This window comes from Clarias gariepinus, chromosome 2 (genome assembly GCF_024256425.1).
Source record: "Clarias gariepinus isolate MV-2021 ecotype Netherlands chromosome 2, CGAR_prim_01v2, whole genome shotgun sequence".
In the NCBI taxonomy this organism is placed as follows: Eukaryota; Metazoa; Chordata; class Actinopteri; order Siluriformes; family Clariidae; genus Clarias; species Clarias gariepinus.
In genome coordinates, this window is record NC_071101.1 from 34,851,830 (window position 1) to 34,879,159 (window position 27,330).

The 27,330-nt window shown below is 39.8% G+C and overlaps 1 protein-coding gene across 1 annotated transcript; it reads right to left on the bottom strand.

Annotated features, from left to right (window-relative positions):
- Positions 1–376: 376 nt before the first annotated feature.
- Positions 377–26,170, bottom strand: nrip2 (nuclear receptor interacting protein 2). The gene is made up of 6 exons (XM_053490557.1): positions 25,456–26,170; positions 10,043–10,396; positions 4,973–5,055; positions 4,723–4,844; positions 4,122–4,174; positions 377–2,771 (listed from the first exon to the last, which is right to left on the bottom strand). The coding sequence occupies exons 1-6, from the start codon at positions 25,609–25,611 to the stop codon at positions 2,652–2,654; spliced, it is 888 nt and encodes a 295-aa protein (XP_053346532.1). The 5' UTR covers positions 25,612–26,170; the 3' UTR covers positions 377–2,651.
- Positions 26,171–27,330: the final 1,160 nt, after the last annotated feature.

Below are 27,330 nucleotides of genomic sequence, written 5' to 3' on the forward strand. Positions count from 1 at the left end.
AAATTTGAGTTAAGGTTCTACCAGAAGAACTTGAGTGTTCTGCACTAAACTCAACCCCACTGAGCACATCTGGGATGAACTGAAGCCCCCTCTCCATCCCAACATCAGCGCCGAACCTCACTGAGGCTGTTGTAGTTGAATGAACACAAATCTCCAAATCACTGCCTATTAAAAGTAAATACATGCAAACCTCCTACTGAATAACCAAAAAACATTTTATTCACTGCTGAACTATAAAGCTGTGAAATGATTTGCAATGTTTTTTTCTACACAGAAAGGCACATACCTTTGTGACAAACCATCCTAGCGTTCCTGCATTATTAAACAGCAATATCTAAGACATATTGGCAGGGTAAATATAAAACAAACTAATACGCAGTATCCATATTTTTTATTAGACAGAGAAAAGAAAAAAAATGGCAAAAATAATCTTTCATACATTGTATTTCCTTCATTTACAGCATACAAATATATTTGTTTGTTTTTTATCCTGGAGCCAAACAGAGCGGCAGAGTAAATCAAAGCAGGATTGAAAGCAGGATTAATCTCTGATCTGAGATGTGTCACAACAAAGACAGTGATGGAGGCCAGAATAGTTAGCGGATTGAACGCTCCTTTCATTTTCTTACATATTTTCATTAAGATCAAGGGAAATTGCGTGACAGTTTGACAATGCTTCAAAACTAAATGATCTCAGAAATGTCAGTAGGCACAGTAGATTCGTTTATGGGAAGCTAAGCCATGAAATGAAGAAGTCAATAAAAGCCTTGGGGTCCAATCTCACTTGTTTTGAACTAAAACGTTTTGTTTAGGACCAGCTCTCTATGTGTTCGTAGCTGATGGGTTAAACACGATCGGCTATGAAGCAAAGAATCAGCCACAGAAATACAGTATCCCTCACAAAGTTTATATAAAGATCATTTTAAAAGATCAAAACTGGGGTTATAATATATGTATATATTTATCTATCTAGAAAATCTTGCAGAAGGCTGGAATGTTTCAATCATCTGTCATGGAGAGTCCAAAAGGATCAGGAAATATTTGAGAGGATCATGACAGGTCTAGTTAACATTGGTGGATATATTCTTGACCATGCTGGAAAAAAACATCATTGTAGCAAGTAAAAATATTATAGGTTGCAATAAAACTGAATATAATTATTGAAATAATTATTATTTAAAATATTTCCCTAAATTTCAAACTTTGTGCTGTAAATATTTATATCTACTGTCTGTCTTCCTTCTATAAATCTCAGCAAAACCATCTGCCAATGGAATGTTTTAAATTCCAAATGGAGTAAAATTGTCTGGAAATATCTCTATATAAATATTTTTTTGCCTTTTCTGTGTATTGTTGAGCACATGGAGTGACAAGTTCTGTTATTTCTGCAGCTATGGTAGTTTTGCAGTGCCGGGCTTTGAGATCGGCAACGCCAGTGTGATTTTGTATGGGCCTTAGGGTTAAGTGCCTTGTTAAGGGGGCCAACAGCAGCAATTTGGCAGTGGCGGAACTTGAACCCCCAACCCTCTGACCAGCACCCGAGAGCCACCCTTGTCCCAGAAAAAGTTGATAATGTTGTATTTGGTTTGTTATAAAATAATGTTCTGATTAAAAATATTAAATAAATGTCATTATATTCAAGACATTTTCACTTGCTAAGCAAATATTTTGCTGTGTTTTAAACACAAAGTTCAACATATTTTTTTTAACAGATACAATATATATTTTTTAAATTACATTTAAGTGAAAATATGCTCATTATCCAGGGGTGCACATTTACTGGTTTATGCTTTGTGTTGTCAAAATTAGTGACACACTGAAAAGGCACATCAAGAAATATCTGAAGTCCTTTCCAGAAACCAACATTTACTTTAATGTTTCTCGGGAAGTTGAGTCATGTCAGTTGGACAAGAATGAAGTCCAGTTAACTTAACAGGTAACCTCACCTGGATAATTGAGAATCTTCATCTTCATCGACATTTTACTTTAATTTAATTGAAAAACATTAAATCTTTCACCATTTTAATATCTCAGGTTTATATGGCTATTTTTAGTTCACTTCCTAAATTTATTAAGTATTGTACACTGTCTGGCCAAAAAAAAGGTATATACTTAGTTTTTATAGTATATATATTTTCACAGCGTGGCCCCATATAACGTTGCTGAGTCTAGACCCCAGATCATCCCACTGCCTCCAGAGGCTTGGGTGCATTGCTTCATGGTGCTTCCCCTCTCACCCTGCCAGACTCACCGTTTCGGGAATAGGGTCAATCTAAACTCATTAGATCTCATGACTGAAAGGTTGCTTAACCCAGTTGCTGTAATTTGAAATCTCACCTTAGTTGTTTTCTTTGCTTGATGCAGCACAATAGCTACCCTCCTGAAATGGTGACCTTTTTTTGTCCAGGCAGTGTACAGTACAGTATTTACCATTCTATTGTTTAATTTCCCAATTTGTAATTAGATACACTTTATTATTAGAAACACAATTTGAGCACAGAAATTGCTGAAAATTAACACACAAACCAACATGAAAGGTTGTAGGGGGGAAATCAGAGGAGGAAATAGGAGAGGTAAAAGAGGAGCGTGATGGCTGTGGTCCAAATTCCCACTCATTTTCAGTAGGGTTTGAAGAAGGGTGAGGTCAAAGGTCACAGGTTTTTGTTGTTGTCACGGTGATGGCACTGGCTACAAGTAGGTGTCTCCAGGAAGGGCAGCTCCTCGCCGTTGCTATGCAGGCGCAGAACTCTGCTGTTCAGGTCAACACAGCACTGTGGGTACCAAAGAGCAACACTTTGTTAGTACATTTATGTGGTTCTCAGTAATAACCTATTTACATTATGACAAGGTTTATGGTTCGTCTCTGCATTGGAGCCATACTAAAATGTTTAAAGTTGCAATTGGTGATTAAAAACATATTTACTAGTACAAATAGCATGGACAATATGTAGAAATGATCAAAACAATGTATGGTTTAAGGCTAATGTATTAGTTCCAATGAGAAACCTGTTTGGGAAACTTCCCATCATCCAGGAAAGCTTAATTTTTCCATTTGAGTGTATCAATTATTTTCTAGGCACTCCCTTTAACATGCCACCATTTCAATTTGAAATCAACCACCAGGGCAGCCAGTAATTACAGGATCTTATCATGTCATCATATATTTATACCTGGTTTTATACCACGAAACAATGTTGATGTGTATGAAGGTAGTTGACATGGCGTCGTATTTGCATACTTCCTTTAGGACACTGACTTAAACCAAAGGCTCTCCTTTAATTCTTCAGCGCTAAGCCTCCATAGAACCTATGCATGTGATGGTCTCCTCAGAGATGAGTGACAGTTTTTAAACTAATGCAGATTCCCTTCTGCGCTTTTTTTTTTTTTTAAGAACATGCCTATTTTTGGAGCTAATTCCAGTGCTTGGCAACCAATTTGGAAAATGAAAAGAAATTCCCAACTGAATCATTCAGGCGCAGGCACATAATCAGAGAAAAACTGTATAATGTCCCTACGGCACTATTACCATCAGTACCATTTGGACTGAAGTGGATTTGGATTTCAGTTAACAGCGTACTAGTACATCCTAAACAGCACCAAGATCTCAATGTGAAAAAAAAAAAAAAAAAAAAATATATATATATATATATATATATATATATATATATATAGGCCTATATATATATGCTCTTTATTTCTGTTGGATCAGGATCTGAACTGAACCAAACTGAGAACTCCTTATCTTAATCTTAATTTCTTTTCCATTACCTCAACTTTAAAGCTGTGCTGGTGATGGTGTTGTCTGTAATCATGGCATAGTTTTGCTTGATTTAAGCTGGTTAGTAATTGACCTTTGAGGTTTGGTTTCCATTTAGCACTAGCACAGCAATGTTGATGTTATCTATAAATTGCATCCTGTATTCAAGTCAAACTGAGACTTGTGTTAAAACTTCTCGTGGATGAAGGCATAAAATGGTTTTCAAGTGCATTAGTTGCATTAGTGTTGCATAAGTGCATTAGTGTAGCAGGGGATTATATAGAGAAATTAAGGTAGTTTTTACTCTCATAACTGTGATCTGTTGATCTGCGATTAAACTCTAGCAAAGAAAATAATGTCTTACTTTGAGCTCCAGCAGAGTCTGTAGGCCCAGGCATAGCTCAAACGCCTCATCGTCTGTGAACGCAGGAGAGAAAAGACTTATAAAGACCTACTATATAGTGTATCTTACCTAAAATATGTGGACACCTGACCATCACACCTGCATGTGCACATTTGTCCTTACAATGTTAGAAACACATAATTGTCTAGAATGTCTTTGTATGCTGTAGCATTATACCGAAGCTAAAAGACTAAAAACCTGTTCCAGCAGGACAATGGCCCTGTGCACATAGCGAGCTTTATCATGACATGATGTCATGTTAAGGTTGGAAAGGAAGACCACGTCAGAACCCTGACCTCAATCCCCTTGAACACCTTTGGAACTAACTGGAGCTAAAGCCACGCTGACATAACATGACTTGTCTTCTCTCAAAAACTTATTGTTACAGTATATTATTATAGTACAAAATATATCAAAGATTAATTATTATTCTATAGAACAATAACATCATCATCAACAACAACAACAACAATAATGATAATAATGATAATAATAATAATAATAATAATAATAATAATAATAATGATAATAATAATAATAATAATGATAATAATAATGTTACCTGTGACCTGAGCAGTACAGTGAACTCTTTTGCTTCCAATCTGGATCTGCACGGATGTCACAGTGTGAGGGATGGACTCACTCTTCTCAGTCCCTGGCTTAACCCTGGGACTGATTTTCAGTCTACAACACACAAACAAACACACACACACAGTAGTATTAAACTGATTTATGTTTTTGCATCATTTCATAATTAAATGTAAGGTACAAATTATAATTTGTCTGTAATCGGGTTTAGATATCAGACTCACCCCAGCCTTCTGCAGCATGTACTGGAGATATGGTTAAACTGACAGCCTGTGTTAATGGAGACCTTTACCTCAGCATCACCACACTGTAACACACACACACACACACACACACACACACACACACACAAAAGTTGAAGTGGACTTTTTCAACTTACAGTAACATTTACTATGTATGTAATTTACTTAAACGTTTCTTTCCCAGATGAAAATATAAATGCAGTAAATGATATATGATTTGTTAGATAGGCTTAAAATGAACTCTTCTAAATAGTAAATTGAGTCACTTTTTTAAAGAGCAGCACAGCAAGACGTGTCAGGTGCTTGGCAATAACTGGCTGATGAGGATGTTAAATGTGAATTATTAATTCTTTGATTATCTTTAGTAAGCACTGTCGCCTTGCACCTCCAGGTTCCCAGTTCGAGTTCTGCCTCGGGCTCTGTGTGCATGGAGTTTGCATGTTCTCCCTGTTTTGGTGGAATTCCTCCAGGTACTTCAGTTTCCCCCCATAGTCCAAAGACATCCAGATTAAGCTAATTGGCGTTCCCAAATTGCCCATGAGCATGTGTGTATGTGTATGTGTGCACCCTGTAATGGATTGGCACCACATATAGGGTGTACTCCGACTCATGCCCTATGTCTCCTGGGATAGGCTCCAGGCCCCCTGCAACCCTCTATACAGGATGGAGGATAAGTGAGAGAGTGATTATCCTCATATTTTTTTGCACGAGTGCGCTTGTGTTTCAGTGTTTCATTCCAGTGAGTTTGTTCTAACCATATGACCTTATGTTCCAGCAGAGCTAGAAAACCTCACCACCAACATAATGATGATTCAGTAGTTTTTCTGTTTGGAGATTATGACAAAAGAGCAGAATGGATTAGCCATTGGTGGAATCAGCATGATCAGCAGACTATAATTTAACAAACCTACCAGGCAGTTATTTCCTGATGCCATCCTGTCATGTCAGCGATATCATCTGAATTCTTTTGAGAAATGGAAGGATGCGTTTTTAAAGGATAATTCTTCACTTCCGTGTATACGTGGGAGGAAGGAATGATTGGAGCATTCCGCAGGATTTGAGCTGCACTCGTGACATATGGCCACCATGTTTGAGTCCTAACGCACAAACTGTGCTTCATTAACTTAGAAGATGTCTCAGTGATGACTCGTTCTCAGGGGCAGATTTTGCAGAGCTGCACTGTTTAATCCAGTTGTTCATCAGTTATTGTTCTCCACAAAATGCTTATTCACGACTCCATTAGCTTAAATTTCTTCTTTTGAGTGACTAACAGTTGTTATGTTACTATTGGTATTAAAAACGTTACAATTTTACAGATTGTTTTTGTTAAGTTGCTCACATTTCTAGCTGTTGCATAAACACAAAATTGCACACTTTAACACTTTTTTATGTAGATTAGTTATTAATGCACCTAGTATTCAAAAATGCACCAAGCAGAAATAGAGTTCCATTAAGGCAGGATTTTCTCTGCCCTACACTTGTGTTTTGAAAAGAGGAGGAAAAAATAGAGTTAATGATCAGTTTGCCCGATCGGCCACGGTTAAAAACTGCTATCATACAGAATCATTTCTGTTGTAAAAAATGAAAGGGAAAGCATGATTATGGATTGTAAAAAAAATCATTGAGAGTGAGAATTGAGAGTAAATTTAGAAACATGCCTCTCATTTCCAATACTCAATTTTTTGTGTAAATTTCAGCTCTTTTGTATGATTTCTGAACTGGATTTCAGCTTGAAATTTTGGTTAAACCTGTTAGTCCTGGTTAATAATACACTGCTCAGTCAAAAAAGGTCACACACTCTATTTTATTGGACTGCTTTTTGCTGTGGTTACAGCCGTGGAACTGTGTTGATAAATTTTTGCATTTGGTACATTTTTGCATTTCGCTGTGAACAGCCTTCTTCAGCACATCCCAAATATTCTCCGTGGGGTTAAAATCTGGCTAATCCACATGTGAACTGATGTCTCATGTACCAGAAGCACTTTTTCACAATTTGAGCTCTATGCCCACGCTTTCAGGGGGAAAGAAATCTAGTGATGGAAACACCTGATCATTCAGTATATGTAGATCGTCAGTAGATCGTCTTTTTTGGAATCATAACGTTTCTGAATCTAGACCTGACCAACTGAAGCAACACCAGATCATAAAACTGCCCCAACATGCTTGTACAGTATCAAGTGTGCTGGATTTTTTGGTTCCCTCCCACAGTCCAGAAAATTTCCCAAATTGCCCGTAGTGTGTGTGTGTGCACTGCGAAGAATTGGCACCCTGTTCAGGGTGTACTCCACCTCGTGCCCCAAGTCCCCTGGGATTGGCTCCAGGCCCCTGCGACCCTGTACCTTGTAGGATAAGTGATAGATAGGCGAATTAATTAATGTTTTATTTAAATGAAAAAAAAAATTAATAAAAAAAAAATTACATCTTTGGCTTATGTCTCAGAACAGTCGCCTTTAAATAAAAATATATATAAATTTAATTATAAAAATTGTAATCTCTATATGCTATTTGTAAAAAAAAAAAAAAAGAATAGATACTTACAGTTTGAATTAACTGACACACTTATGTATACACTGGAAACACTGATCAGTCTATACTTTATGTCTTTGTACTGTGGAATTAAACTGCAGTACCTGTAGAAAACCCACCAAGCATGTGGAAAAACATGAACGCTCCATACGCACAGACTCTAGGTGAGAGTTGAACCCCCGACCCAAGTGACACTGCAAACCACTAAACCATCATGGTACCATGTGTTCTTTTTTTTCTTTTTTTTTTTTGCACAAACTTTAAAAATATATATTATTATAACACTTTATTATTGAGTTAGTAAAAAAACATTTCATCACAAAATGAAAAGTTAACAAAAAATATTTGTATGCGAGAAAAGAAAGCAGCACTTGATGTAAGCGACCACTTTTAGACAAAAAATAAAAATGGAACTGCTGGATTTTGCATGCAAAAGTAAGCAGGTGCAGCAGTTAAAATTCTCAGAAGAAGTGTGTGTAATTTCCTTACAGATCTGCACAAATTGTACTTCAGACTTAAGGGTCCACAAAGCGCTGTCTTCGCTGTACACACCAAAAACTTTCTTTGAGTGTCATTATTTTCTATTTACTGACCTTTTTTTTAAAGACACTCTCGCTCTCCAGCTATTTGTATGTGCCTGAGACTTTTGCACAGTAAAGTACAAATAAAATATACACACTTACTGGCTTTTGTTAGTGCACATGCCTGCAATTATCCAGTCAGCCAATCATGTGACAGCACTGTGATGCATAAAATCATGCAGATACAGACCTAGTGCTTAATTTAATGTTCACGTCAATCATCAGCATGAGGGGAAACTGTAAGAGGAAGTAATAGAACGTTTGACATGATACCCTGTTACTGCATTAGTACAGTCTGATCCTTACCCATGCAGCATAAACATAAAACATTCATGCATGCTAAATTAGTTCAAATCTAATCTATAATTGTTTTATTTCATGTGTGTGTATGTGTGTGTAAAACCACTGAGAGGCGTTTAAAGTGTTACTTTATACACCCTACAAAATGTTTCCTGCAACCTAAAGCGAGTGATCAAGGTTCCTACACCACTGCTGACATGGCTCAAGTTTCCTACCACATTAAAGCTGTTTCCACCACTTCTCTGAAACATGGCTCCAAGCCCATAGAACTAACTAGCATTTACTTAAGTATTGTTCCAACCTCACAGGTTTCATCACCACAATGTCAGCGTTTGCAGACCCCCAGAGCTTTCTGACTCATTTATTTTTCCCTTGTTGAGGGTTTTAGCTTGTACCACTCCATTATAGCCATTTTATCATTTTGTGAAAAAAAAATAAATCATGTGCAGTCCTTGTTTGTGTGGACCAATCTTTATTTCTTATTGAATATTAAATGATCAGATGATTATAGACTACGTGCTTAAAGAGTGCATTTACCCCCTTCTCATGAATGTCTGTCTTTCTCCTTCTTCCTATTCCTATTGCTGTCTGAAACGCCACTTTACGTACTTTGTTACTACCTAGCATGCTAACTCATAATTTTAACTCGTGTACGAGGTATGAGTGTTGCAATTTGTGTTTTTAGTGCATAATCTGTGTCCTTGTAATTGAAGTTGTTTATTCCACTGCTCCATCCATCCATTCATCCATCCATCTGATTGCTCAATCATGTTCCCTTGCTGTGAATAAGTGATGACAAATACTTATTTTGAGCCTCTATCTTTACAGAAATTAGTACTTTGTGTTTTGTGTGCGTGTCACTGCCTTGAACACATCAGAGAACCATTAAAAAAGAAGCATTACCATGATGCCATCTATGAATTGCACTGCTAAAAGCACGGCCATCACCTCATGACCAACGCTCCATTTAAATGGAAATGAACGAATTTGCTTTTCTCTCTGTGCTTCTACAGTAAAGCAAAATCTCTATGTACTGTAGACAGAGATCATGTTCAGCCAACTGTATGCATTTGTTATGATGAAGAATATCTGACCTTGGGGTAATCTGACAGTGCTGTAATTTTATTGTCATGGCTGTTCAGCAACTCTCGGTTGATTTGTAGGGGATGAGGAAATGAGCAGCTCTGTTCCCGTGCACTCAGCCCTCAGCTCTAGCGCTTCTCTTTCTTTTTTTTTCCCCACAGCACTGATACTAAACCACTGAGGTGCGGGGGTTGCTTTTTACATGGGTCGAGTTAAGAGGAATTCTCTGAATACATAGGAAATAAAGCTCTCCATTTCGAAACATCAAAAGTTTTTATGAGGTTTTATGTTGTGTATTCTTTAACCAACCGCTATACATCATGAATAGAAGGTCATGTTTTTAAAAAGGCACAAGCCTCTTTAATGAAAGCATTGATTCATTTATCAGAGGCCAGTTCTTTTCCTGCTCCAGCACATTGCACTCAGGTCCATTAGCTTTGTTGCTGACACACAAGTATCAAAAGATAATAATTTGAGTCGTAAGAAACAGGGTGGTGTCAGAGGTCATGTCAATATGTGTGTGCACTCTAAAACATTCTGTAAAGACCTTTTCACTTCATACCTTACACTGCACCTGCAAAGCTGAGGGGTTGGACACTTTCTTCCTCTGCTCTGGTCCTGCTTCTTCGCTGTCTCTTCCTGCCTCCATCCATTTCTCTTTGAGCACTGCCTTTCCAACAGGATATTCATCCTCCTCGTCATCCTCATCGGATCTCAGACTTTTCTCGCTCTCCTCCGGTGACTCTCTTTCCTCAGTGGAGTCATCAACAGTGCTTTCGCTCTTCTCCTCTGCCTCAGCACCTTCCTTGCTGTCAGCGAGAGGTGAGCGCACGCGGGACGGGGTCTCCCATGCCTCCCCACATAACCGTGAGATATTGCCTTCCAGGAGGCGCCTCTGCACAATGCTGTGAGGTTGCTGTAAAAGAGAAATGGAAAGACGAAAAGGGAAAGTGATATCAGAGACAGCGGAATGGTGACAAAGGAGTACTTTGCAGTGAAGTAATTTGCTGTCACATACCTGGTCAAACACTCTATTGGGTAAATACTCCAGCGTGGGTATTATCATAATTACTAAAACACCAGCCTACTTTACAAATTTTCTCCCTGTACATGGTCATAAGTCTAAAATGGATCAAATGGATCCATGTTAAAATGGATGCCTTGCTCATTTGAGAGAAAGAGGTTAGAACATAATCTTTTTCTCTTTTGATCATTCATTTAGGCTAAAATGCTTTAGAAGTATAATTTTCACAAGCTTAAATGTAAATGGCCTCCTACTGTATACACTAATCATCCTGAACATTAACACCACATAACATTAACATAAATGATGTATTACATACTAGTAAACTGTTAACAGGATTGTGCATACTGTATGCCTCTTCTTTGTCTTTCGGCTGTTCCCTTTCAGGGGTCGCCACAGTGAATCATCTGCCTCCATCTAACCCTATCCTCCGCATCCTCTTCTCTTACACCAACTAACTTCATGTCCTCTCTTACTGCATCCATAAATCTCCTCTTTGGTCTTCCTCTAGACCTCCTGCCTGGCAGTTCCAACCTCAGCATCCTTCTACCGATATATTCACCATCTCTCCTCTAAACATGTCCAAACCACCTCAATCTGGCCTCTCTGACTTTATCTCCAAAACATCTAACATGGGTTGTCCCTCTGATAAACTCATTCTTAATCCTATCTGTCCTTGTCACTCCCAAAGTGAACCTCAACATCTTCAGCTCTGCTACCTCCAACTCTGCCTCCTGTCTTTTCTTCAGTGCCACTGTCTCTAAGCCGTAGAGCATTGCTGGTCTCACCATTGTCCTGTACACCTTTCCTTTCATTCGCTGATAGTCTTTTATCGCACAACACACTTGACACTTTTCTCCACCCATTCCAACCTGCCTGTACCCGCCTCTTCACCTCCTTTGAACACTCTCCGTTGCTCTGGACCGTCCATACTGTATGCCTATGGAAAAGAAAAGGCTAGCCCGTCTGGTCCCATCCCACAGAAAAGCCAATGCAGGACAAATTGCTGAAAAAGTTCATGCTGGCCACGATAAAAAGGCACCAGAATACCCAATGTACCACAACCTGCCGCACATGGGGCCCAGCAGGTTAACAAGGTCGCGGACAGACACCATAGCACACCAATAGAGGCATTGAATAGACATGTCATGGTGGATTGATGTATGACCTCTTAATCTCTTAATCTAAGGGCTCTGTGCAAGACACTTCTACAGCACCCTTAACACAAGATGTCTTCACAGAGCTTGACTGCGTAAATGCTGGAACAAGTTTGGGCCTCTTTGTAGAACAGCATGGTGTGATGGTCATATGTTCACATACTTTTGCCCATACATTATATATGCATCCATAAACAGTATGTACACTATATACAGCATACACTGCACTCTATATGCAGTAGTTTATCATTTAAATTATACCAGGATGCTGGTATGCTTTCAGAATACGATGCAGTAAAATGCAAGTAAAATGTCACCCTTGACCAGATCCAGGCTTTGTGTTTCATCAGCAGCAAAGTGAAGAGAGAGAGAGAGAAACATGGCACACCCCATCATCCAAACTACAGTACATGAGAGAACAATATGTTCTTTTTTCCTGCAACACTGGATGAATACAAACCCTGCAGTCATTGTGTAGTTGTTTTGATCTGAGTCGAAACATATAAGGTCATTACAGGTGAGCACCGTGCTGTTATTAGGGGTGTTTTAACCTTAAAGGCCACATCCTCATATTCAGTCTGTGGGGTTCTCGTTTACAAATTACAAATAAGGGAAATAATATTTTAAAACATATTAAAAGATATAGGTAATTGAAATCCTGTCAAAATTTTAGTTTTTGCAATGCTGTAACTGAGCAAGTCACCCTATTCTGCACACATGACCTAACAGCTGTATGTAATGGATTTCCTGCTAATGTGTGTACCTTCTCATTTAGCTGTTTTTCTTTTTTATTTCAAAAACATTATACATTAATACTGAAGACATTCAAACTAATAATAAAGAATATGTATGGTACTACGTACTAAACAGAGTAATAAACAGCTGAGAATATGTTTTATATTTTAGATAGATTTTAGAAGCGGCCACATTTAGCTTTGATGACAACTTGGCACACTCATGGCCTCTTTCATTAGATTTACGAGGTACTCACCTAAAATGGTTTTCAGTTCACAGATGTGCCTTGTCAAGAGTTAATTTGTGATATTTCCTGCCTTCTTAATGTGCTTTAGACCATCAGTTATCTTGCACAGAGGAAGGGTTAATACAGAGTCAACAGCCCTATCAGTGGTCCTACAACTATTGTACAAATCCATATTATCACAAGAAGAGAACAGACAGTCTATCACTACTTTAAGAAATGATGGTCAGTCAATAAATAAAAACTCCAGAACTCTGAATGTATCCCCAAATGTAATGACCAAAACTATCAGAAGCTATAAAGAAACTGGCTCGGTCCCAGGAAAAGTTTATTAGAATGATCATCCGCAAAAACTGTCAATTTACAGCATCTTAGATTAGAGCAGAAGATAAGCAGAAGAGAGATGCTTGGGCCAAGAAACATAAAGGGTGAACAGACTGTTCCTAAATGTGTGGTTTACACACATTTTTGTTGGTGGTGACAAAATTTAAGACACATTTAACCAGCATTGCTACCACAGCATTTTGCAGTGACATGCCATCCCCACTAGTTTGCACTTAATAGTTTGCACTATCTTTTGTTTTCCAACAAGACAATGACCCAGCTGAGCCAGCTCAGGAGTGACAGCAGACAGGACCTTAAGTGCAACATAAGGTTAACATCTTAACCAATAGAAAAAATGTCAAATTGTAGTCAAATGATTTGCAGGACTATTAATTTTGTCCATGTCAAAAACAAATATTATGCCATAACTGACTGAACTACTATTTGCAACTTTTGCTAGCTAGCGGATGTTAGCTAATCCATTATGTTATTGAAAGTATTGTAAGGATAGAAAAATATAGCTAAAAAAAAGAAGTTCATTTAAAAAGCTGAGACCTTAAACTGTTTTTGCAAAATATGTATTTTATTATACATCTCATACATGGATTTTCAACAGTCTATTCAGCGAAACTGTTCCCACTGACAGGAGAAGGGGCGAAGGCGGTCCACTGGCGCCTAAAAACCAGTCACTTCGGGCAGGTGGGGCTCGTTAACCCTGGATGGTTGCTCACCTAGGAGAAGGCTACTCTGATTCCAAACCTCCGCTGCCTTGCGGCGTACCCTTTTATGGGAAAGGCTAAGGGAGTAAACCTCGACAGAAAATCCGGAACTGGAGTCCCTAAGGCGGCTTGACCTTGTATCGTCAACGCCGGCAACTCCTGCGGCGCAGCCAGGCCAAGCTGTATTGCCTTTGTCTTTCCCTTGGGTTCTTCAGCTGCGAAGAGAGGGGGGGACTGCTGCATGGGCAACAGCTGTCCCTCCATATTACCCTGCAAAGGCTCTGTAGCTCCACTGGAGAGGACACTCCAGCGTCATCGCAAGATGTCGACTTAACACGGGAGGAGGCAGTTACCGGTTATAAGCTCAACCGATTGGTGAAGGAAATGAGTGCCAGGGGCCTCCTTCGACGGTGGGAAAGGTCATCGTGTCTCATTGGACAGCTACCGCCGCCTCAAGCTGGGCAGCCCCCAGTCAGTTAGGTGCTGTCCCGCCATGGCCTACCTGGCCCACTGGGTGCGTGGGGATTAGAGAGGTATCTCTCAAAACGTGGGCCATAAAACACTCGCACCAGGCAACACCAAGAAAATAAAAAGAAAGAAGAAACCCCCAGCTCTTCGTTTTGCTAGCTGGAACATCTGGACCATGAGACCCACCCGGGCTTACTGCAGACCTTCAGCAGATCGATGATGTAAGGAAGACCGCCGTCATTGACAGGGAGCTCTCACGACTAAACATCGTCATTGCCGCTCTTCAGGAGACCCGGCTGGCTGGCATTGGCAAAATCAGAGAAGCTAATTACACCTTCTACTGGCAAGGGAAGTCTCCGGACCAACCAAGGCAGCATGGTGTTGGCTTTGCGGTGAAAAATACGCTTGCCAACTCCACAGAGCCTCCCACAGCTGGCACAGAGAGATTACTCACCCTCCGGCTGTCAATGTCTTCTGGCCCAGTCAGCATTCTCAGTGCATATGCCCCAACTCTCCGCTTCACTGCTGAGGAGAAAGATCAGTTCTACCAGGCCCTAGATGAAGTGATATCCAGGATCCCCAGCACTGAAGGCCTTTACCTATTTGGAGACTTCAACGCAAGAGTAGGACCATGAGGCTTGGCCGACCATGAGGCTTGGCCCACTTGCCTCGGAAGCTTTTGGAGGGGAAAGATCAACGAGAATGGTCAGAGACTGCTTGAGCTATCCTGCCATCATGGCCTGTGCGTGACTAACACCTTCTTCAAGTGCAAAGAGATCCATCAGGTGTCATGGAGGCACCCGCGCTCTCGCCACTGGCACCAGCTTGACCTCGTCATCACTAGAAGAGTGAGCATTGGCAGCGTCCTTCTCACCCGCAGTTACCATAGTGCAGACTGCGACACAGACCATGCCCTTGTGGCAAGTAAGGTGCGCATAACGCCGAAGAGATTGCACCATTCAAAAAAGAAGGGTTGTCCACGCATCAACGGACTTCAGCAACTAGTCACATGTCTTTTACACGCGTGTAAGGAGTTTGGATTGACCATCAGCCTGAAGAAGACCAACGTCATGGTTCAGGGCACAGTGACCCCCCAAACATCACCATCGATGGACACACCCTAGAGGTTGTCGGGAATTTCACCTACCTTGGGTCCAATATCTCCACCTCGCTGTCCATCGACCCGGAGATCAACAGCAGAATTGCCAAGGCAGCCACAGACATGGCCAAACTGAACCAGCGAGTGTCGAACAATTCCAGCCTCACTGAGAAGACCAGACTGTGCGTCTACCAAGCCTGAGTACTAATAGTATATTAACTATTAATGTTAGTTAGAAATTAAAGGTTCTAATCTATTTACATGAATGCCTTATTATTTTGTGTAAAATAATTAGAACAAACATTCTCCAAAAGTATAACAAAAAGAGTATGCATCTATAGGGTAAGTATTTTGAGAATGTATTAGTCTAATTAGTATGTGTCAGCATGGGTCAGTATGAGCAAGCATGGATTAGTATGTATGAGTCAGTATGAGTCTGTATGGGTCAGTATGAGTCAGTATGGACCAACGTGTGTTAGAATGTGTCAGTATGGGCCAGTGTATGTAAATATGGGTTACTATGTGTCACTAAGCATTGGTATGGGTTAGTATAGGCAAGCATGGATTAGTCAGGATGGATCAGTATGGGTCTATACAGTTACTACGTGTACTTGGGTAAGTACATAGTAGGCCTACAAGACATACGTCTTAAGTCATTGCTTAAAGATTGCCACAGACTCAGCCAACACCTAGAGGAAGTTCATTCCACCACCTACAGTAGATGCCAGAACAGAAAAAAGGCTAGATGCACGTCTTTCTTGAACCCTAAGAGATGGTGGAACCAGCCGAGCAGTGCTGGAGGATCGGAGGGAATGTGGTGTGGTGCATGGTGTGATTAGAGCTGAGGTATGAGATAGTATGTGTCAGTAGGGGTTAATGTGTGTTAGTATGTGTTAGGATAGATAACACAGTCGATAATTACTGACTTTTGCCCAATGAAATTTATTTATTAAAAAAAAAGAAAAAGACAGAAAAAATACAATACATTAAAATATTACTAACAGCAACCCGTAACAGGACATTTCCATTTTGACAGCAAAACAGTCTATTACTACTAGAATTTCAAGGTTATGGCAGTTGAAAAGGTCACTGCCTGCTCTGATCATGAAATAATGATTAAATCAGCAGTTATATTTCTTAATGATGCAAAGCGTGGTGATGGGGGCACTCTATGATTATTGGGGTTTAACCAATACCCCAATACATTGCAAGACCTTGCGAAGTGTCTTTTTTATGAGTCAGCGCAATGTACCCCAACAAGGCTATATTGGTTAAATTTGCCTGTGTCCAGCCCATGCAAGGCATGCCAGCAGTAAAGTGCCTCTCTCTCCAGAATTGAATTAAGATGGTGATGGAAAGGTCAGTTTCAGCACACAAGACTGCACACAAGTAGGTGGTCTGTTAGTTCAAATTATACCCAGGTGTGATTGTGGGACAATGTGTGTTTATTCCATCTGCAGTGTGTTCCCACCTCAAACCTACTCCCATTACCCTAAACAGGACAACAACAACAACAAAAAAACACTCAAGACTGTGTACAGTAACATAACAGACTTTTTCATTTTTCCATTTCACTGAAAGCTATACATACTGTGATATATTACATACATAGTAGCACTGCTATATATAGTTCATACAATGATCAGATAAGAGAAAATGACAAGCATGGAGATTTAGTTTTTACCATCATAAAGGTTGAGGGATGAATTCAATAATAAAACTTCATACAACATATAGCTCTAAGCACAACAACATAATTCCCTTTTAAAAATCTTCAGTTAGATTTTTTTTGCTAAAGGCCATTTACACCATCAATCATCATTAGACTGTCTCTGCCACACTAACCCACAAGAGGCACGTTCCAAATCCGGGAAGTCAGAGAGAAACACATTACAGAAATCTAATTTGCCCTCTGTCGTAATAAAACGACCTTCAAAAGCATCATGACATGCAGCCACGTGCAGGCAGGACTGTATCAATGACATTAACCACATATACCTGGGTCCTGCAATATACATAGATGTCATCTCTCAGCAGTGAGGAGGTCAGTGTGAGATTGTGCTCACTGGATTATGTTTTTAACACTCAAAGTTAAAAACAATGTAAATACAGCCAGGTCCTTTTTCTCTTAACATTGGCAGTTATTAATATTTTATTTGTTTATCTCAGTGTATAAGAAATTACATTACAGTATAATATAGTGCAGACCTTCAGCTATAATTTGAGGATATGTTGGATGAATGGAATTAAAGTACTTTTAATATGTGGTTCTGCCTTTGAAGTGACCAAAAGTAACAATACATTTGATGTGTCCCAATCAACTGATACATTTTTAAAAAACAAGATCAATAAGATCTAAAGACCATGGCAAACAATGTTGGTGGATGAAGTCAAGTTGTTTAAAATCCTGCACTTGGCCACTTTATTATTCAGGTGAGCACCTGACACAAGCCGAGAGAACGATCTGCTAGTTTTATTTAGATTCGCTCAGAACGCAAAAACCTTGGCTTAGTACATTTATATTTGCATTTATTAATTTGTCAGATACTTTTATCTTAAGTGACTTAAAGGTGAGTCAAAACACATAAAGCTTCTTGCTATAAAAAATTGTGTAGCCAGTTACCTAAAACAAGTGCAAAGTAGGGCAAAAGAGGCACAGAGAGAAACCAATATCTAAATACAGTGTGAAGCACAATGATACTGCTAATGTATGCATTTCACAACATTTTATCCAACCGCTTTATCCTGTAATATAATGTCTAGTAATAGTGTACCAAATGGCATTTTGGGGATTTGAGATACTGTACAATCCAGAATAACCATGAAGACATGGGGAGAAGACGTGAAACTTTGCACAGATTGTAACCTGAGGCAAAGTGAACCTGGCACCGCTACCCACAAATCAACACAACACCTGCTCATCTGTTACCTCTACATGTAACAGCAAAGCCAAAGAGAATAAATATAAAATCCCAACTCTGAAATACTTTGTACAGTCATTTGTACAAGTTAGTAGTATTTCTTAAACAAAAATTATGTCAAAAAGTAAATGTAAGTGTAATATATTTATCAGGCCATGTTCCCTTTGTAACCAGAAATTTTTTCAAGTTTGGATTAAAAAATAAAATTAATTTCTCAATATTTGGTCTAACCATATGGTTAGACCAAATATTGAGAAAATATATATTTTTTAAATCCAAACTTGAAAGAATTTCTGTCACATCATATTTTTACCTTTTATCCTAATAAAAGGTAAAAATATCATGTGTATAATAAAATCGAATAATGAAACATTTCATATTATACAATTAAAATAAACTCAATTTATACACAATTAGTTCTGACCCAGGATTCTGATTGGGTGAGCGTAATCTTAAACAACACTCTGACTCCTTAGTGGTTGCTTCTAATTCATTCTGCATTGCCTCTGAACCGTCCATGTTGTTTTGTTCACAAAGCTACAAAGATAACCTTTTAACACAATTATAAATCCCAAATCCCTTTCTAACCCTTGATCAAGGGCACTACCTTGAGGTGTGGAACAAGGCATTGTACACCCTAGCGTACTACCTTTCCATTAAACGCTAGTTGGGAATCAAACTTAGAACCCAGAAGTCAACAAAGCTGATATTCTAAAGCGGAATGAGTGGAAATAGAAATAGAAATTTACGAGATTTACAAGACTGTCCACCACCTCCATGGTTTATTGTCCTCACCTTTTGGCTACACAGGGCTGTTAAGATTTTTAAAACTACTTTCACTCTTGTTAATTAACTAACGCCAGCTCTGATATGTGTTGGTGGAGGGAAAATAACTGGTTAAATGAACAATCATGATCTGTTGATAAATTGTGTTTGCACAATTATTGTATGAAGGCAATATCACATTAGAGGTCATGCTGTTGTTCTGAATATCAGCACAGCATTGATGCCTTTGAGACTCATACTGCGCCCTTACGGCAGTATAAACAGCACTTTCTCCTGTGTAATATTACTTAATTAATATTATGAAATCTATTTCTTCATTAATGTTTAACCTTTTTTTTTTTTTTTACTAATTACTATAGTGCTACTGAAACACAATTCCTTTAACTTTAGGTTAAAACAGTTATTGTTTAGTTAATAGGTTTAGGGTTGAAACGAAATGCCATTAAAAAAAGGCCTAGAAATAGGGTTAATAATCATATATTGGGTTTAGTGTCAGATTGCAATATTAGCACATACAGGCTAAAAACAGCACTACTGACTTCACTTTTGCTCATTTTTAGCTCACCGTTCTCAAATCTGAAATTTCTTTTTACACATTTGTGCTCAGATTAATTAGCCCCAATAAATTATTTGTAAATGTGTCGCTCCTTGGAAACAAGACGTGAGCTGACGGTGGAGCCAAAGTCGACAGCAAGGGCAACACCACCATCAGGAAGAGCCATCTCTGTCTGGATCCATCAGCATAAAGGCAAATAAAGTCCTGGGGCATGGAACATGTCGTTTGAACAGTCAGGCAGGAGGTCTCATGCAGCGCTGTGGCAAAAATCCATAGTAAAGAATGAAAAAGTCTAGACCAGGGAAAGAATGGATCGAATCATAACAAAACTTTTAGATATTCTCACAAATTAGGTTCGGCTGAGTCAAATGCTTGTGTGTGAACTGTTTATTAAATATTAACAGTTTTTTAACTTCAAATTAACCATTGTAAGGCCCTTTGATCTTCAGAACTGAAGTAGCTAATATTAGCTCATCTCTCTCTCTCTTTCTGTGTTTTAACTAAGCACTGTCCATCCCTGTGAACCTGCAGACTAAAAGCTAATTACGAGACTGTGCCTGACACGTCTCCCTCACACTCTCATTCCGAGCCATGTGACCCTGTTAATGCCTTCTCTCCCCTCCTGATCTCCCCATAACAGTGGCAGACTTCCTGTGACACACAGCGTGCGAAACCAGCTGCTCACTTCCTCTCACTCTTATATCTTCACCCTCTCTATTCTGTTGCTCCCTCTCTTTGCTTCTCCTACTCTCCCTGACAGTTAGATGATGCATGATCACATACAAAGTGTGCATTTATTGATTAAATGTGGATTTATTGACATACACTGATCAGCCATGACATTAACACCGTAAAACATTAATACATCGACAGTGATTATTAATTATATACCAGTAAACTGGTGACAGGATCTTGGAGACCCAAAGGCCATAGGGACAAAAGATTAGCCCCTGTGATCCGAGCTCACAGAAAAGCCAACGCAAGCCAATGTTATGGACTGAACAAACAAGTCCAATCCACAGAGGCCCACACTGCAACCCACAACACCCAAAGGATCCATTGCCGGAGGATTGCCATCACCTCCAGAGATCTTGTGTGGTCATGCCCCAAAGGGCCAGAGCTGCCCAGGCAGCACACAGGGAACCTGCGCAATACTGGGCTTAATACTGCATTTTAATTGTAATGTTATGGCTGATCGATGTATGTCAACCTTTTAGCGATCTGAAATGAAAATATTTTGGAAAGAATATAACTTATTTAACAGTAGACTTGGTTTCGGTTAGCGGAACACTTAGCCATCTGAAAGCAGATGAATGCTGTCAAAAGTGCCAGTGTCATGAGTGCCATTGGTACTACATACAGTATGTTCCCACCTTGTCTTCACAAATGGCTCTTCAACCTTTTTACCCAGCAGGGGTTTTGGTTGTCAAAAGATCGTGGTGACAGTAATTTGGTAACAGTATGGACAATGATTGGGACAATGTCAGTATTAAGTTAGATGAAATTACTTAGATGAAAGGATGTCGGAACAAAGTTGACAACATGATAATGGGAAACCATTGTACAAAAGCCCATAACACAACATTGCAAAAACAGCTTCCTGATGGCCTGAGTGAGACTCGAAATCCAGTCACTGCAGTGAGAGCACTGTGAGTTTACCTCTGAACCACGAACTGCGCGTAAAGTACATAACAGCATGTGCTACAAAAGCACTTGACCGAACATTTTAAATTGGAAAGCAGCAAATAGTATCTCTGCTTAACATCTGAAAACTGATGTACATTGTGAAAGTACCATGTTACATGCTGTAATTTTGAACCTAAGATAGACCTCGTATGTATATTTTTTAAAGAATATGAAGTAGATGTAATGTTACATCACTACAAGTTGCATGGCATGAGATGCTGGACATGTGCTGTGTGCCGGAAGCTGTTGTGTTGTCCCTGTCTCTAATTAAAATTTTAAACCCTGTTTGAAACTTAAGGCAGCATGGATGTGCTCGGCAATTGGGTGAATGGGTGTTAATCAGCATAAATGCTTCAAATTAAAGTTACAATTTTGCTGTTTTGAGATGCAACATTGTGTCATTAATTCATTCAATGCAATCTCAATGTCGTTTTAGATATGCTAACTTAATAAAGGCATGCTTACTTTCAAATACAACATTTTCCCCTAGGTGAATCTCATCACACTACTGTTATAACTACGTATATTACAACGCTCATCCAATGTTAGGCTTCCTGTTTGCTTTGTATTAGACGTACATTATTACACTATTAACCCACACTGCTTCTTTTTTCCTTGCTTTAGCCAAAAGAAAAATCATAGTCGGGTGTCCAAACACTAAAATGAGATTTTCTCAATGTGAGTACACCTCAAGCAAAGCAAAGGCGTTTCAACACTCTGGCCCTCCTGAACTCAGAGAATCGTCCTGAGCCAGCCCTCATTTCTTCATATTTTGCTTATAAAGTGCCAGACTTTCTTGCGCTCCAATGTTATCCTGAGGAATTGGCTTTTTTTGGCCTCATTTTTGCTTGCTCATATTTTCAGTCCAGTCCCTGTACCTGAGCAGTGTCAGAGGAATGTTTTTTTGCTTGTTAAGCCACATAGTGACCTATGAATTATTCAAGCATAAGCAAACTTTAACTTAAGGCATGACCCAATGAGAAACATGGCAGAATATGACAGATGATCAGGCCAGTGATTATTATAATAAAATGCCAAATATAAATATAATATATAAATTATATAAAATCTGCCAAATAATGAATAAGAAGATTCATAGCTTGAATTGGTAATCAACCTCTAGAAATAGGTTTAATTCACCTATATTTTGGTTTTATTTTTTAAGCAAACACCAGATACTGTAGACGCAACTGTGTTGAAGATCCCCCCCCCCCCCCCCCGTCCCACAGTTACACACACTATCTGGCTCTAACTCCTGCACCTGGAGCTCAAGGAGATCTGAAGCCAGATCTAAATTGTGCTTATTGTTACTAGTCTGGCACCTGCATGAGGACTCGTGTTCAATTGTGCTAGAACATGCTCTCTCACATCTCTCTCTCTCTCTCTCTCTCTCTCCTTTTATTCCCCCTCCGGATGATCACTTTGCATATCTCTGAGCACCAGGCCAGTGAGAGAAGGATGAAGAGATTGAAAGCCACACAGCGAGCAATGAGTTTAGAGTGTGAGCACAAGTGCAATGCCTCTGGCAGGGGGAGGGGGGTGTGGGGGTGGGGGGGTGATGGGGTGTTTTTAGACAGCAGAACAACAAATCTGTCTGTTACATAATGGGGGACCGCTTCACGTGACTCACTGTGTTCATGGAAGCAGAACAGAGTGCATGTGAAGCCTGTGTGTCTGTGTGTGTGTGTGTGTGTGTGTGTGTGCGCGCACACATCAGTGCTCCCACTGTACCTGCTTTATGTGTAATCTATAGCATCTTTTATCCTGTGTGTGTGTGTGTACTTCCTGATGTCTGAAAGGAACTGGTTATGACAAACAGCATGGTTTTGTTCCTTAATAATCACAAAAACCTCCTCCTACGTTTATACATCATGAGCTAACTCAGAAAAATATTGGTTTACTATATCTGTTATTAAGAGAAACATTAAAGGGCCTACGCACCCTTTTAAAGGGTTAATATAAAGGTTTGGAACAACACCAGGTACAACATAAGGACAGATCATAATGCATGTATTTAACTACAGAGACAAGATGGTGGTGTGTGTGTGTGTGTGTGTGTGTGTGTGTGTGTGTGTGATGCTCTATTTTGGAATCAGAAAGAAACAGCTAACTTTAAAAGAGGGAAAGCTTCATTTCTTCCCTGCTGTGCTGATATAAATACGCACTGCAATCTCACACACACTCTCGCCCTCTCTCTCTCACACACACACACACACACACACACACACACACACCATGCCCTGACAACTCATGCTGCTAGACGCACACATGCACTTGTTATGGAGGTTTCTTGGAACGTGTTTTTGGGTGTTTGCCATTTAATCAAAACTGTGGTAGAAGATCACAGCAGTAATTATTTTTCTGCAACAGAGAGGGAGAGGGAGAGAGAGAGAGAATACTAAGGACTGTGTTGAAACTAAAAAACTGAAACTAAAGTTTACAGTCTGTAAGCTATATAGACTAATGCCACATTCGACTGCCCCCCCCCCCCCCCCAATTAAAAAAAGGATTGTTGACTCAAGTGGTGTCCGCTTGAATGACGCCAAGGCCAATATGATTGCCTTTAGCTCCTTTCTCGCTAGGAGACTGATCCTGTTTAGATGGAAGGAGTCGTCGCCACCAGTGGGTACTCACTGGATTAAAGATTCTTGTATTTTCTTCATCTAGAAAAGATTCGCTATTCTATAAAGGGATCCATTCAGAAATTTTATGATACCTGGCAACCATTTATAAGCCATTTTGAAAATATAGATGCAAATCAATTAGATCTGTAATAAAATATTGCATTTTTAGTCTTTGTTTCTAATACTTTCCTTCTCTTCCATTTCTGTTTGATGTGCAATTTATTTCTTTTCTTTTTTTTTTTTTTTCCCTTTTTTCTGCTGGCTGGCTTTTTTTTTTTTTTTTTTTTTTTTGGGGTGGGGGGGGGGGTACAGTTAGAAAAAAATAGTGTACAATGTATGTATGTATATGTAACTTGTTAATATTCTCAATAAAAAATACTTTGATCAAAAAAAAAAAAAAAAAGGATGTTGAGACTCAGAATTTTTTACATTTTTTTCCTTTGTATGCTTAAAGTTGGAGAATATCAAGGACTCCTCCCTGTTCATCAGTAAAGGTTCGCTGTCAAGTTACACTACTGATGCTGGCAACAGCCATGTTAATGTCCTAACATTAACACATTAACACTGTTTGCCAGTTTTACACCAGTAGACTGGTTACAGGGTCATGGGCACCCAAAGCTCAACCATGCCCGTGGGGACCGAAAGCCAGTCGGAAAAGTTCAAGTCCGATCTCACAGAAAAACCAATGTAACCCCCAGTGCACCATCGCCGGCCATGCACAGGCAAAGACCCCAAGGCCACTGGCTCGGCCTGAAAAACTCCCCAGAACCCAATCTGGGATGTGCTGAACAAACAAGTCCAATCCATTGAGACCCCACCAAAAAACCCACATCACCCAAAGGATCCGTCGCTAACCTACCCTTCAAGTGATTCCCTGAGGGGCCAGAGCCACCCAAAGGGAACCTACACAATACTGGTCTTAATGTTCCGTGTTGTGATGTTGTGGCTGATCGGTGTATGTTTAAACCGCTTGCTGACATCAGATTTGAGCTGCGGTTAAAAAAATATGATCAGATGTGAAGACTGTCCTCAAAGTACCTCCATCTACAGTATGAAGACGTCAGCTATTAAACTTGCTGTCTACAGGCTTCCATACCTATACTGAACACATAAACACTAACATTTAAAAATCAAGCGCAGTGTAAGACTGAATGTAATGCTAGCAAAGATTAGCGTTATCCTGCATTTGCTGCCTATATATGAACATAAGCTGAACACACACACACACACACACTGGAGCATATGCTGCCAGGATTGCTGATGTATATGAATGCCAGGTAATGTCACATTGTATAAGTAACATTTGGTAAATGATTATTATGAAAATGGAGGGAACAGAATGATATTTCTGTAAGACTCTTGTCTGTTTGTGTTCATGTAATTATGATCTATAGCCTATTGTAGAATCTAATTTACTAGACTAGAAACGGTCACATTGCTCAGTAAGCCATGTGGGTCATGAGATGTCTCAGTCAGACTCAAAATGAGATTTCGTGCGTCTGTCTTTCCTCAGTACACGCCTCCCTCCGCTTCAACCCTAACCCAGTCATAACCATAACCGAGCAAGGGAATTGCTGTGAAGTCAGATTTACATCAACACATCACTGTTTCAAAAATGCAAAAGGCACTCACCAAGTCTTTGGAGGTCCCCAGCCTCTTGAGACCGTCCAGAGGCAGGAGGTCAGCCGAGTCCTTGTGCGTGAACTGCGTGGCCTGCTTCAGCCTCCTCTGCTGGTGCATGATGGCTTTATCCCTCAGCTCCACCTCACGTTTCTTGGACTCGCTCATGGTACCTCTTGACCCAACAGTTCTTTTGTTGTCCAAAACTCTGGCTTTGGTTCTTCGTCTTGCTCGGGCTCCTCTTACACAGCACTGTGGCGTAAGCCAGTAACGGTGTGACCCTGAAGCTTAACGAGGCTTGCACACACACACTCTCTCATTCATAGTTCATAGACTAGAGAACAGAAAAATGATCTCTGCATTTGATGGGTTTCTAAAAGAAAAATGACATCTTGTGACCTGTCCCCAGATGCCTCTAATGGACTTGATCCAGCCTGGTCGTTGACGATGCTGTGAGTATGTGTTGTTGCCCGTTGCCCTCTGGTCAGCTGTGTGTATGGTGTTCAGGCTGAGCTTCAAGTCTCTCTGTTCTCTTGCTCTCTTTGAGAAGCTCACTGTCCTTGCAGCGCTGCAGAACTGTGCATCCTCCTCCCTCCCTCACTCTCTCTCTCTCTCTCTCACCTCTCATTCTGTCTACCTCCCCCAACCTCTCCAATGTAGTACTCTCTCGTTCATTCTCAGCACCTCCTCTGTCTCATACTATACGTCCCCTTTATCTTTTGCCAGCACTCTCAAAGTGACTCCTCTCTGTATAGGGCTCCTCCATTTTGCTCTGATTTGTGACAGAATAGTGTGAGAGTCATGCTCTCTCTCACACACACACACCAAATCTTTGCATTAGGATGACCTACTGATCATCATAAATGCACCATGGGGCCTGTTGTACTGAAAAACAAATGCACAGATCGAGCCTGAGCCCATACATAATTATTAGCAAATAAATCAATGCAGTAGGTTGGGGATGCAAATGCCTGGCTATTGTTTATGGCTTTGGGAAAAAGTCAGAGATCAACGAGAGAGGGCTATCTTACTTACTTTATTTTCCATCACTAATAGCATTGATGTCTATTTCTTCACACTGCAATTAACGTAATCTCAGCAAGTAACAATGACCTGAATACAGACCCAAGAATCGGGATCCAAAGGTATTCTTTCTTATATGAAATTTGACATTTTTCTTTGGATCTCACACACAAGATGGCTTCAGTCAAACAGAACCAGATGTACCACTACTCAAGTTTTTTCCTCAAGGCTCATCTAAAGCGAGACATTTATGAGGATCGGGCCAGGAGAACCCCTGCACTAAAGACAGAAATCATTTCTGCATGGAACAAGATCAATTCTGAGACATTAAGAATTGTTCAGCATTCTTGTATTCAGCAGTACAGTTATAATTTGGGCCATTTTTATGTCATTTATATAATTACATACTGTATAATGCAAAAATGGTGTTCATTTTATTGGCCAATAATTTTGTTTCCTCCTAGAAACTAGACTCCTAGCCAAGAACAGATTTTATGCTTGACACAGATAAACAAAATTTTCTTTTCTTTCAATCATAACATAACAATTTAATATTTACTCACTCACTCATTGTCTACAGCCCTTTATCCTGTATTCAAGGTCGCAGGGAGACTGGACCCTATCCTAGGAGACTTAACCCACGAGGCGGGGTAGACCCTGGACAGGGTGCCAATCCATCGTAGGGCACACACACATACACACACTCACACACTACAGGAAATTTTTTAAACACCAATAAACCTAACCTACATGACTATTGGACTGTGGGAGGAAACCGGAATACACAGAGGAAATCCACCAAGCACGGGGAGAACATGCAAACTCCATGAACACAGAGACGGGAATCAGGACCCTGGAGGTGCA

Bases quoted from the DNA above. Each gene is read 5' to 3' on its own strand.
- nrip2 (XM_053490557.1), bottom strand. From the start codon at position 25,611: ATGAGCGAGTCCAAGAAACGTGAGGTGGAGCTGAGGGATAAAGCCATC. The intron at 5,056-10,042 runs GTATGAAGTGAA...TGTGTGTTACAG, and splicing joins CTTTGCAGGTGCAGTGTAAG to TGTGGTGATGCTGAGGTAAA. The intron at 2,772-4,121 runs GTAAGACATTAT...TGGTACCCACAG, and splicing joins AGACTCTGCTGGAGCTCAAA to TGCTGTGTTGACCTGAACAG.